At 52.0% G+C, this 14,173-nt stretch overlaps 1 protein-coding gene across 1 annotated transcript in view; it reads left to right on the top strand.

The window, feature by feature from the left end:
• Positions 1-14,173, top strand: part of LOC122392717 (dual specificity protein kinase CLK2-like) — a 61,118-nt gene that overhangs the window by 15,936 nt on the left and 31,009 nt on the right. The window contains exon 2 of the mRNA XM_043387926.1: positions 11,172-11,364. Coding sequence (XP_043243861.1) covers positions 11,172-11,364 — 193 coding nt within the window. The remainder of the gene's footprint in view (positions 1-11,171; positions 11,365-14,173) is intronic.

The raw sequence follows: 14,173 nt of genomic DNA on the forward strand, positions 1-14,173 counted from the left end.
CGCGCGGGGGGCGGCCGCGCGAGCCGTTGCCGTCCATATAAGGCAGTCACGGGCGCCGGCCGTTGGCGTCACCGTCCGTCCGTCGGCCATCACGAGGTCACGGCCACCCGGCCACGGCCGTCATCGTCGCCCCCAGCCGGAAATGATCGGCACGAGCGGCACTCTTCCGCAGGGTGGTACTCCACACCGGTGTGAGCCGGTCAGATTTCCGCCTCGGTGATGAGAAAAAACTGGGGTGTGGCCGACTCGGGCTGAGTGATGTTTTAATCAAATGAACTTGTCGAATTTTTGCTTTGTCTACTGACAGCTCAAGAGCAGCCATGAACGGGACTGATGTAACGTTTGGAGAGACAACTGAATATGTCTCTAGGACGATTGGAGCATCCGTTTTCTGCAGACGCAGTGTCCTCGACCACCGGACGTCCCGAGTGTGGCGCGGCGGCCCCGGTGCCCCTGCAGGATCTCCTGTGTGCAGTGGAGCGGCCCGCAGCGGTGGCGGACCGGCCGGCCGGCCGGCCGGCTGGCCTTGGCTACCGGTCGGCGACGCTCTGCCGTCTGCCCGGTACAGACCGGCCCGGACCGAGTGGCCCACTCCTATAGGAGTGTGTGACTCAGGCCGCTACATCAAACATGAGGACAGGGCCTGCTGGACACGGCGCTGGACCCAGGGGCTTTACCGAACTCAGACCTGGGTCCTGACCGGGCCTGAAGCTTCATGGGGTCCAGGCGTCCTATCCAACCTCCGTGTCCCGTCCGTCCACTCTGCAGCAAGTCCAGTCCCCGTGTGCCTTGCAGACTCAGGGTTGTATACCAATCAAGTCGATTGAATTGATTGATTTGTTTCAACGCGTATTTTGAGTTGATTGGATTGAGTCGATTGACTTTTCGAGATGACTGGTTGACTGACTCGTTTGACTTTAGCGACTGGTTGACTGATTTGATTCCCGAAAATTAGAGTGACTCGTATGATTGAGTCGATTGAATGGAAAGTTCAAATAAGTTTTAGTTGACGAAAAATAATGACACCAATTGATGACATCAAAGATCACAAAACTACACTGAAAACTGCTTGTCATCACAACTGCAATATGGGGTAGATGGCCAAATAAAGAACAGGGCCTAAGCATGAACAGCCAACTTTGACTTTCAACTGCAATAACTGCTCCAATCCTGGTGATAGAACCTGGCGATGCACCTACCTACCTTTCTGCACTCAGCAGGAAACGTTTTTTTTTTTTAATCCAGATGATAAAATGCAAGGCCCTATATACTAATAAAGTGTGATTAATTAATAATTCACATCTCCACATCTCCTCAGAAACAACAAACAACCCACTGAACTCTATAAATATCTGAAACCCCTACAAAAATAACTGAAACAAAAGCGCCGTTTTCGTCTCGCTAATTACGTTTACGTACCTAATTAATAGCTAATTTGCTGCATTGTTTAATTTGCAGCAGAACGTTTGTTGATCCTTTTCTCCTGAGAGCCTAAGCATAACATATTTCATATACCTATTTCATTTTCCTAAAAATATTTTACCGAATATAATTAAGTGGTTTTATTTCAAATAAAATAATAATTAAAACGAAATTGGTGTGGTACAACCGATTTATTTTATGATGATCTAACATACTACATGATAATCAATGACGTCATCTTACCAAAAAATCAAAAGACGTAGAATAAGGATTTATAAAAGCTTAGCATGCTTATTGGCAAAACGTTTTCTTTGATTCGCAGTCGCACCGCGCCGTTTTCACGTTTTAATTTTCCTTGCTCCTACTTCCTTTGTCCTAAACTTATCCTGTGGTTCCAGAGGCCCTGTCCTCTCCATTTCCTTTTAAATATATTTTTAATCCTCATCCCTATCCCCCAGTCCTAACAGTTTAAAATTGTATTGCAATAAAATGTTTTGAATTTTTCACATAGGTACCTAACATTGACATGCCACGTCCAGAGTGGACCGCTAAATACTTCAAATCTCTTCCTTCCCAATCTGACAACATCCCACGTCTCAAATGCACATTGTGTGGACAGATTTTTCAGGCTGCCCGTCAGTCTCTATCTAACCGAAACCGTCACATGCAGGTAAGATATTTATTTCTATTTCCCTATGGTTAATATGTTATTGATGCATATTATCCATTAAAATAGACATGGTGTAGGGTAAATGGCCAAATCAGGAACACTCCAAAATCCGAGCAGCCAACTTTCGACTGCAATATCTGATATTTAGTGTAAATGGAGTTGGAATATGGCCAAAATTAAATTGACAACTTTTAGGTGAAAGGCAGTGGCGGCGGAATAGGGGGTGCAGGGGGTGCAGCTGCACCCCCATCGAAGAACATGGGGGTGCAAACATATCTTTTTGCACCCCCAAAATCCGTACAAGGGGCCCGTCGCACCATCCAATACATTTTCTCCTGAAAACCAGTGATCGGGAAACGAACACTGATGTGGAATCATCCGGGATGTCCAATTATGGTCAGGACTCAGGAGCGTCCCATGCTAGTCTTTGGGGCCCCCATACCGACCTAGAAGTGTCCCAAGCCGCGTTTGGTGCTCCACGCGGCATCTGAGGGCCCCCACGACGGCCTCAGAGGGCCCTTTTATGACGATCTCTGAGGGCTCCCACGACGACCTCTGTCCCCTGGGGCCCTACAACGGCCACTTAGGGCCCTCATGACGACCACTGAGGGTCCCACAGAGATTCCAGGGCCCCAAAGAGACTCCGGGGGCTACGCTGGCCTCTGAGGGCCCCTATATGACGGCCTCTGAGGGCCCTATATGACGGCCTCTGAGAGCCCTTACGATGATCTCTGAGGGAGGTCGTCACGACCACTAAGGGCCCTCATGACGACCGCTAAGGGTCCCACAGGACTCCAGGGGCCCCACTGGCCTTTGAGGGCCTCTAAGACGGTATCTGAGGGCCCTCGTGACGGCCCTAGACCCAACTCAAGTCTGAGGGCCCATTTGGCTTCAGACGGCCCAGCGACGGCCTCTGAGGGCCCCAACACAGCCAGACTGCAGGGGCTATGCTGGCATCTGAGGGCCCTACAACGGTCTATTGAGGGCCCTAACAACGATGGTCTCTAGCGGTCTTACCAAGGCGTCTGAGAGCCCTGCAAAGGTATCTGAGGGCCCATGAAGACCCTCACTATGGTCAAGGACCCTCATGACGACCTCTGATGATCCTCTCGAAGGCTTCACCACAACTTCTGAGGACTCCAGGACGGTCCCTGAGGGGCTGAGGGCCCTGTCGACGACCTCTCTGGGCCCTCACGATGGTCTCTAAGACCCAACGCAAGCTCCAAAGGCCCACGCTGGCGTCTGAGGGCCCCACGACGGCCTCTGAGGGCCTTGACGCAGGCAGGCTCCAGGGCCATGCTGACCTCTGAGAGCCCTCTTGACGGCTTCTAGGGCCTAACGAAGGCTTCAAGGGCCAACGCTGGCCTCTGAAGAACCCTACGACGGCCTCAGAGGGTCTCAACTCAACGCAGGCAGGTGCCAGGAGACATGCTGGCCTCTGAGGGCCCCACAGAGTAGAGATTCAGAGGATCCAACGACCTTTGTGGACCTTACGAAATACGAAGGTCTCCGAGAGCTCACGCAGGCTCCTGAAATTCCACACTGATTCTCAGGCCCCATGTCGGCTTGTTGAGGCACTTTATCTGCTCTTGGTGCCCCGTTGCCGGCCTCTGAGAGTCTCAATGTCGGAACTTATAGGGCCATGGGCCCTACACCGGCTTTTATAGCCCCTACATCGACTCTTGGGACTCATGACCCATGAAATGTGGGTCTAAGCGGCTTCTAAGAATCCCCGTGCTGGTTCTAGTAGCCGCCAGCCGAATATTTGGGCTCACACGCGAGCTCCTGGGACCCCGTGCATACCCCAGAGGTTTACATGCCTCTCAGACCCCACACATACTTTTGGGGCTCAAACGCTTGCCCCCGAAGGCCCCACTGAGACCCATTTCCTCTACTTAGTCCTCCATGCCGGCTCTTTAGGCTAAACATCGGCTCCTGTGGCCTCCATCCCAGCTTTGGACTTGGAGGGCCTCCATACAGGCTTTTTTGGGGTCCGATGCCGGTTTCTGAGAGCCCTCAAAAGACTTTCGAGCCTATACTGCCTTCTGAAACCTTTCAGCAACTTTCAAGGGACCGACCCTGATCGGAGGGCTCATTCAGTCTGGGGAGTCATGTAGGTCTCTGGACTGAAGGAGTCTCTATGTGGTCGGTTTCCAAGGGGCTTCTAAACACGGTCTTCTTGGAACGGTCTCGTAGGGCACTCAGTGGTCCACTGCGGATCCAGAAAAGTGGTTTGAGACGCTGCGGGTGGTGGCTAGACTAAAAGATTAACCGATAAACAACTAACTGCATTTGCTTCTTTATGCTTTCATTATTTGAGATAGGTAGATAGTAGATACACTGCAATTTCAAACCTTTTACACAACTTGTGTGTATGGGGATAGTTTTCCAAAATCTGCATTTTTCATGAATCAGTAATAATCACTAAAAAAAACTGGAGGGGGGCCCAAAACTTCCAGAGGGGCCCCTTAGGAAAACTTTGCACCCCCATCCAAAATTACCTTCCGCCGCCACTGGTGAAAGGTGGTGATTTGGGTTAAGGGGCAAGTCAACTACTGGGTTATTTTGCACCCATTAAATGAAACTTCTGCTCCAATTCTACCCATTGAACCTCAATCCTATCATGATCCACCTGTTCATCACAAGGTATCCTTCCTTATTACATAGAAACTTTAAATGGCATGGCAATTTATTATTTTAAATGACAATATTTTTATGTTTCTTCTGTAGGTAGGTAGGTAGGTAGGTACGTAGGTAGGTACACCAGACTGCTATGGACACTTTTCTAAGTTGGTGGGACAAAAAACCTAATGTATGTCTTGGTTTGAGTCGTTTGATTGAGTTGATTGATTCCTTTCATTGTCGCGTTTGAGTCGATTGAATCAATTCCCGAAAACTGCTCTGACTTGATTGATTTGATTGGTTTCCCAAATTTGTCGTGATTGAATTGATTGCTATTGATTGAGTCGTATACAACCCTGCTTGCAGTCCAGTCTTCAGTCCAGTCCTCGTGCCCCGTCCGTCCAGTCCATTCCGGAGCACGGTTGCCCAGCGCGGGCCGCGGTGGAGTCCGGCTGCTGGAATGGCCTCGACTCGTCTCGAACGGACGCGCCCCGATAGAAACACATAGAGAGTGCAGTTTACCTAGGAAAATGATGAGAGCGATTTGCTACGATTTGATGATGCACTGCTAGTTTTTTTCTGTAAAGGTTGATGTGCTCCACCAGGGACCAAATGACTAGATTTTGTCTTTAACAAGTCTGGGAGCTCTTCAACTATTCGGTTATAATTTATCTCTCATCATTCTGGGAATATCTAAAATATTCGGTTCGGTTAGATGAAGCTTTATAACTTCATGGTCGATAAACAATAGCCTATGCTTTTCTGTCATTTAATAACATTCTTTTTGAAACTGCCATATCCAGAGCTGTGCTAAACCGAACTGAACCGAACCGCATCGAACCGGAGCGCTTATATGGTGTCCCGTCGCGCAGTTATAAGTACCTACCCAGTAACCCTCCCGATACCGCCGACAAAAACACACCACTGCTGTCAAAGTCTGTCGTGAACGTTCGTTCTGTGGCTGGAATCGGCACCGTCCTCTGAATACAGTCGGCGCCGTCTTCTGAATACAGTCGGCGCCGTCTTCTAAATACAGTCGGCGTCGTCCTGTGAATACAGTCAGCGCCGCGTCCTGAATAGAGCGCGACCGGCGGCAGTCGCCAACCCGCGTCGATCGCCGTCGTTGTCGACGCGTGCCCCGAATACGGATCGACGAACGTCTGGCATCAAAGTCGGTCACGGTGTATTGGCCCCGGTGTCACGCCGGAGGTGTCACGGTGTCACAAGTGCCGGTCGCTCTCATGGTGTCAATGTCATGGTGATGGTGTCGAACTTCGGGGTAAAATCAAGTATGATGTCACAGCCAGCAGTTTCCGGCTAATCGAAGAACGGCATCAGTGAACGTTTTGGAGACGATTATGTCAGCGTTTTCCGACACGTCGAGAGGTTTGAGACGATGATATGGCTGGTGAGCGGGGTGGAGTGGTCTCACAATCACAAACATCTCGGTTATGCACTTTGGTGACGGAACCTGGTTCACTTTGAAATCTAAACGGCATACATTTGAGAGGAGCTTCCGCTCATCAATAGTCGACTCGGATATGGCTTGGTGAAATACTTGTCCGCCGTATTGAATCCTGCTTAGAAATCACTCGCTCGATGCTGAATCACCTCATAAATTCTGTCCCGGCGACTGTTCAAAAGGGCACCACAAAATCGTGATGCAATATTGGCCCCGGTGCGCCTACCTATAAGTGGTTGGCTGTTTCTGTAATGCGCAGAACACATGCAGATTCTGCGAACAGTTGGCCACGAAAATCCAAGCCTTCTGCCGTGTTAGTGATTTATCGTCCAAAATGGCCGTAACTTGGGACATTTTTCAGTCAGGCAAATTGAAATGGGCCGCATGATTCGCGGGATATTGCGCGCCTGTTGGCTGCCAAATGGATGTCTCTGTTGACTGACGAGCGGCAGGCGCGGCCGGGCCCAAATAGAGGCTGAGGAGCGGCGTCACCTGCTGAGCTATTGAACCCGGCCGGGCAACACGTGTCAACAATGGCAGCCAAAGCACGGGCTATTGCGTCATGGGCAGAGACCAGTAAAAATATAATATTATTTCACTATTTGTGTCCTCTAAACAAGCAGTGGTTACTTCATCAATAACCATTGGGGAAGACAGCCGCAATTAGCATTATTCAGTGCCGCAGTTTGCGACTGCCGTATATGGTAGGTCGGCATCTGTGCCGGCTGATTTGGATGCGGAAGAGCGGAGATCCCTTGTCGACGGCGTGCCCAGGTGCAGCGGGTGCATGAATTCCCCCTCACCGGGCGCCAGTGACGCTGATGATCCTCTGGACGATCGGCGCGGCTGGGGCCGGTCATCCGTCACCGCGCCCGGACCTGACACAGCCGGATCGTGCCTCGATGTTCAGTCCGCCGACAGGACCAGACGGCTGCACCGGCAGGGGCCGGGCTGCTCAGCTTTAGAGAGGTTCTTCGAGCTGCGCCCATTGATGGAAACCGGAGACTTCGATAGCTTATCGCTGCAATTTCCGAAGAGTTGCCTAAAATGCCACCGATCGCTGTCATTGTACTGACTATCCGGAAATCACTGTCGTGATCCGGAGATTAGTATTAGTATGATCGTTCCGAGTTGTTACGTTGCCTCCTTCAAGCGAGCATTGACTGGCACACAATCTGAACAGTCTCAACAGCTCCCGGCCTAGCGCGGGATTCCAGTTTCCATCAAGACAGTGTCTCGTTACTTGTTATCTTGCAGCCCCGCCCTGGAGACTGCTCAAAGGTGACGAGGAGGCCTGCCTGTCAACAGTAGCCGGTATGTGTCAGTCTCTCGGGGAGGTAGTTGAGTAGCTCACTATACGCAACTCTGGAGTCTGGCGACTGCTGGCTGACGGGAGGGACTGAAATCAGTCGGGAAGGGGTATTGAGTCCGTGCCGTGTGGACTGTTTGGGGGGGGGGGTTGAGCTGGTTTTCACCCTCCCGGAGCTTCTTGCAAATAGTTTTTTTTAATGATGTTAGACAATGCATCGGCCTCAAATCAAATGAGGAGCCGGCGTCAGACTTCATAAGCTTTCCGGTCGGCTGGTCTTTGATAGCTGTGGGCTTCAACCAGCCGTTTAGAACACAGGGAGGGCCGATGGGAGGAGATACCGGGCGAGCCGCAGTCAAGCAGCCATTTTTCGCCCGGCGGGGCAGTGTCTCACTTGCTCGCTCGATAGAATCTGCAAAGGACATTGGGGACTCCAGCTGAGCTCTGTAAAGAAGTCAAAAGGACGTTACAGAACGGCACGACCACCGCTGGTGTCTCTGTGCTTTTATATATTGCATGCTTCGGACGTATAATCTGTCGACTCTCTGGTCATTTTGCTGGCGAGGAGCGCGTTGAGGTCTCTGACGATCCCGCAGCGCTTCATTCTACAGCGGAGAATGATCCAATCTGCACTCCTCACGAGGTTTCCCAAATGACAACGGGGGCGGAAGGTCAGCCGGTGACCTTTGGCGACCTTTCTGTGACCTGTGACCTGTGGAATCGGCTGAGAGGACCGAGGGCTGATTGTACTATGTCACGCAGTGAACCGGAACAAACGGGATTGGCCGGCGTCCGGGGGACAGTGAACGATGAGACAGATGTGTGCGGGAGACAGTCGCGGCTCATCTGAAAATGGTCGCGGACAGACCGAGCTATGGGGAAATGATATTCAGATTTGGAGACTTTTTCCGTGCTCACTGAATAAGTGGCATGCATGATGTGATGGTGGGAATATCGATGCGCAGTGCTCGGCCTTCGTTTTCACAACGGTCAATCTTTGTCAGAGCTCCTGCACAACTTCTGGGACGCTCGTACTGCTCCTGACGTCACCAAAGGCATGCTAGCCCCGTTTTCGTGTTGATGTGAGTCAATAAAATGATCACATCGATCGCCCAATCACTGTGGAACTAGCGGTGTTTAACTTAGTGGCGTATGGAGCCCTCCTGTTCCGTGCCCTAAGGCGCGCTCCATTGTGTGCCACCCATAAGCAAACTATGCAATGGTGCACTTGCACGGAGTGAGGTCCTTAAAACGCTGCACAGTATTCAAACTCTGCACACTCAGCCATTAATGTGCTGTTGGACGCCGCCGACCTCGGTTTTCATGAGTGCGGAAATCTCGGCTGCGGCCATGACCGTTAGGAGCCCGGCTGATTTATCGGGCGCGCTATTCGGAAAATTCATGGCGATGTTCACGGCACTATGAATGCATGACGTTGCCAGCCGGGCGCGATAGTGACCGTCGGTTTAGCGACATTATGCCACTGGCTGCTCGGCTGGTCACCGGGGAGCGACGCCGATAAAAGTCGGGACCACTTATTACATTTATTGTGTTCACTTCATATAGGTAGATATATTGAATGTTTTGCTTATCACAAAGTAAATTGATGCTCATCAGTCATCATGTTGTACCTATTGATGTTCTGTTCGTTACGACTTGAAACGGCAAGATAAAAGATATTATACCAACGTGCAACATATTTTGATTTTTGTGACTTCAGTGGAACGTTGATCGACGCATGAAAGCTCGAAACATACAAAATGCATTTGAATTTTGATGCAATTGCTCACTTCACGGAGCATTTGTCAGCGGCAGCAGTCCGTTTTGGACAAAACTCAGCTAACCAACTCTGTAAGCATTGTGCAATCGCTGGTGTACAACTTCCAGTTTTATAATATTCAGAGAGTGGAGATCACGAATCCGAAGAAAACTGATCCGGTGCGGTATGATACTATCTCCATCCGCTCAACCCATGGGCCATGACTGTCAATGTAGTCGGTATTGCATTGCATGTATTCATTGGATATATGTGAAACCCACCGATAAGGATTACTCGCGGTTTGAAGTCATGGGTCATGACATCATGACCGAAAACGGAACACGATTTTCTGGCGGCTTAAACCAGACAGAATTACGCAATGGACGAGTCTCATGACTCTCAACTGCACGGAAAATCGCTGACCTGCCCAGAATTAATGTAAAAATGCTACATCGACTTCACCGGAATTTTTAAATGAAATTCTGCGTCCCAAACCGGCCGGCCGGAATCTAAAGCAGTGGCGGCGGTAGCGACCGGCGCCTCGATCGGTCGCGTCGACAGTCACTGGGGAGCACTGCAGGTGATATCAGCGCCTGCTGACGGTCACCGCGATGGAGCCTTTGAGATATGTCTGCGAGACATGACCCGCGGCCGGGCAGCAGCTCCTCGCCACTGCAGCCGTAGGGCACCGATTCGGGTCAAGGCGCTGACTGCCGGGCGCTCCCCCGCTCCGCCGCGCTGCTCCGCCGGTCAGACGGGCGAGAGATGTATCTCCAGTCGACCGTCGCCGCCGGTCAGACTGGTGCTAGATGTAACTATCCGACCGTCGCCTCCGGCCGAGAGCGGAAGGCCAGTTCTGCCAAGCCAGCACTGCGCAGCGCTCGGAGGGGTCGACTGGTACCTTCGATAGACGCCGCGGTAGTGACCCTGAGCGGCTCGGTCCACCGGGTTCAACTCCATCCGCGGGGATCTGAGCGAATCACTGGGACGGGGAACATTCCCGATCTTGCTGCGCGCCTCACTGCTCATATCCAGCCATCACGGAGCGGGCGGGGGACTTGGATCATGGCATTGGCCACTGAGCACCGAACAATATCAGTCTACAGGCGACGGGCGGGCGGACGGATATACTGACAGACGGACATACATACAGAGTGAAAGACAAAAAAAAAATGGACAAACAGACCGACTAGCGGGCTGCAGCGACCTGGGTACGAAGGGGGTATGGATGGCCTTCCATGAGCCCCTCTCCAAGACAAGGAAGTCTATCTCTATGCAGCCGGCCCCTGCGCCGTCAACCGGCTCCAGTCCTGCACCTATCGGCGCGGCGGCCCGTGCACCGATGAGAGATGGTTCAGGTCACGGACAGTAGACCGAGAGGCACCGAGTGGATACTGACTGTGATAGACCTCACCCGGCCCTCAGCCGGTGTTTGCAACCTTGCAGGAAACGGAGCGATAATGCATTACTGTCGCAGGAGGGTGACTGCATCTCTCTGGCCTCTGGGTGGCTCGAAAACAGTGGTATCAGGGACGAAGAAAAAATATCTAAATGAAAGTGCACAGGGCTTTAGATTCCCCGCACCGCCCCTGACCTCCCTCCGGCTCTAGATGTCCTCTGACTTGTCAACCAGACTCTAAATGACCCCTGGCCTGTGGCTGTCACCTCCCGCCACTGGCTCCAGCTGACCTCTGACCTGCCCCGGCTCCAGATGACCCCTGACCGGCCCGGTTCCATCTGACCTTTGACCTGCCCCTGGCTCCCTCTGACCTCTGATCTACCTCGAGGAGTGCTGTTGACCTGCCCCGCGCCCACAGCTAGCCCCTGACTCCAGCTGACCTCTGATCAGTGTCCTGACTCCAACTGACCTCATAACCTGCCCCCGGGTTCTGCTGACCCCTGACCTGTACCCCGTGCTGTCCTGCAGACCGGAGCGGCCCCGCCAGCCGAGCCGGCCGTCCAGCGACGCCGGCTGTCTGTCGGGCCGGCGGCGGCACTCGTCTAGTCCTTCCTCGGTGCAGCGGCGCAATCGACACAAACTGAGTCATCGTCTGCGGCAGGACAGCTACGGACGCCGTCAGGACAGCTGCGGCAGCCGTCAGGACAGCTGCAGCAGTCAGGTGAGACTGGGCAGGACAGCCGCAGTAGTCAGGTGAGACAGAACAGGACACCTGCAGTTTGCAGGTGAGGCAGGGCAGGGCAGTTGCAGCAGTCCGGTGAGACAGGACAGGACAGCTGCAGCAGTCAGGTGAGACTGGGCAGTGGGCAGGGCAGTTGCAGCAGTCAGGTGAGACAGGATAGGACAGCTGCAGTAGTCAGGTGAGGCAGAACAAGACAGCTGCTGGAGCTAATAAGTGATAGGACAGCTGCAGCAGTCAGATGAGGCAAGACGGGACAGTTGTGCCATCAACCAGGAGGATCCTCTAATTTAACGATGGAGGGACCGGCGTTCTGGAGCACATCGCCACCAGCCGCGGTGGCCGGGAGGCCGGGAGGAAAACCTTCGGCAGTGATACAAACGTGAAGCTAGGTCTCGTGGGTGTGCATACGAGCGTGGTGATTAGGCTCGTATTTGGTGATTAGTATTCAGGTGAGGGCGTGTTGTCCAGTTACGCCCCCACCTCGCCGAGCCAGCTAAGAGAGTGATTTAGCCGACCCAAACACTGCCCTAATAGGAACGCAAATGCTTCCGACACTCGTTCTCGTAATTGTAACTTAGAAATTAAGCTAAATAAACAATTAAACCTATGAGGCATTACATTTAATTAGTTTAAATCGTTCCAGTTTGTTAGAAGCAGAGAGTAACTATCATTAAATTAGTATTCACGCTACTGATGATGACATAATGTGGAGCATTAGCGTGCAGCCTTGATATCTAACCAGTCACTGCATTAGGCGCGGTTCATTTCCGCTCCGGTGTGGCCAGCTCTGGCCAGTTCCGCGGAGGTGGCCCGTGCACCACCAGTTGCTGATGCGAAGGTCGGCCGTCTCATCCCTCCCCCCCCCCCCCCGCCTCGGGGAGGAACTGTCTCGACGGAGCGCGGGTGGAGACGGTGTCGGGTGACCGGGGGGAAGGGGGAGGGGTGCGGCTGACACGCCCTGCAGTGGCGCTGAGAGTAGAGATGATTGAAGATGGTTCGGGAGTTTGATCAACGATGCGGGTGTCAATTGACATTTATCCAGGTGAAATGAATATCTTTGACGGGAAGCTGAAATTATTATCTTGGAGACTATTTACAAAGTCCTGCAGCGAATCTGCATAGGTGCACTAGCTAGTCAGGAAGTGTCTCGTCTCGTCTCGTGTCTCGTCTCGTCTCGCCCGCACATGCCATTTTCCCATCCTAGAACGCACATGGGGGGGGGGGGTGGTTGCCACCCCCCCCCCCGCGCCGTTTCGTTCCTGTTGGAGATAGAGCTTAGCAGTAAAGACCAAAAAGATTCTTTAAGAGACGAATCCAATGATACCCAGTTTTACCTTCTCAGGTCAGTCATTGACCTTCCAGGTCAGGTCAAACTAAAAAATGTTGCTGTTTTGGGTCACCGTTGGATATCAAGTGCGCTGCTTATCAAATACCGATGACGATGCTGTTTTCTGGTGCCAAGCCAGCTAGAACCTCTTTGTCACACTATCCGACCAGAATTTTGCTGCTGAGGTCATTTCAGGTCAAGTTAGGTCAAGGTCAATATGTGTTTGTATGTCTGTGTGTGTCTGTGTGTATACTGATGTGTGCACCGATTGTTTTTGGGTCCATATCACATGAAATCATGATCTGAGAAGCTTTTACCAAAAATGCAGTCAAAAACTTCACAAAAAGTAAATTCAGCTTGCCTAAAACGCAATTATCTTAGATGACCTAGGTTGACCTTGACCCTGACCTTGACCCCTGTACATCGTCGAACAACATGTTCCATGATAGGTGGGAGGTAAGACTGGCAAAAAAGGCCGAAATCAGGTGTCAAAAGCTCACAAGGCCCATGGCAAACGCAAGATGTTGAGAATTGGCCATTTGGGTCATGACATGACCTGAAAAACAAGGTCATATCTCCGAAACCAAATATCACAGAAACTTGAAATTTTCAGTGGACATCAAGAAAGAATAGACGAGCAGCTATACGAAAAATCAGCCTTCTAGCTCTAAAAATATTGAGTGCAGAGCAGAAAGACTGCCTGGGGGGGGTGGCAACCCCCCCCATGTGCGGGCGAGGGTTAACGTTGTTTGGTCGCCACCGACTAAAACAGCGCCTCGGTTGAATTCCGATTTAGTTAACTTTTACTTGCCCTTGGTCTCAGTGAGCCGGTGCCGGTGCCTCAATTCATGTAGCCATGGCCAATGACTGGGCTGATTTCATGGATGGTCGTCTCGGCTGAGGATTTTATGATGGAGAGCGATGAGGCCTGACTCTTGTCACGATTCTGGCAGCAAAACTTTCCGACAGCAGCCTGCTGGCTGCCCTTGACCTCGCCCTGGGGCTGGGCCATGATGAGGACCATGAACAAAACTCCATGACCCATATCATTTAGTTTATCACATTTCTGCAGCGGCGCCACCAAGCGCTAACTGCAGGACTTTGCCTTATGGCTGATCATAACCCAGATGCTTTGTGATTTACAGACCATGATCACGACAGCAGCTCCCAGTCTATTGGTCAGTTGGAATGTCTGCGGTCACAAAAGTTTTCTAGCACATGCTCTCATGCTAGTGTTCACCCGCCCGTCTGTGGGTTATTTCTCCGCCGAAATAATATGTAACTGAGGTCGTCCGACCGCGCCGCGTCTCTTGGCATATGTCTGCCGCCGCCGTCCGGTGTCTGCCGCCTCCTCCCCCGCCTGTGAAGTGCTCAGCTCCCAGCACCGGTAGACGGCCAATTTCCGCGGTGGTCGGCCGTCAGCGCGGTTACGACGCCCGCTGAGCACACCCGAGTACGACC

The sequence above is a fragment of the Amphibalanus amphitrite genome, unplaced genomic scaffold, assembly GCF_019059575.1.
Source record: "Amphibalanus amphitrite isolate SeventyFive unplaced genomic scaffold, NRLGWU_Aamphi_draft 000498F_arrow, whole genome shotgun sequence".
Classification (NCBI taxonomy): domain Eukaryota; kingdom Metazoa; phylum Arthropoda; class Thecostraca; order Balanomorpha; family Balanidae; genus Amphibalanus; species Amphibalanus amphitrite.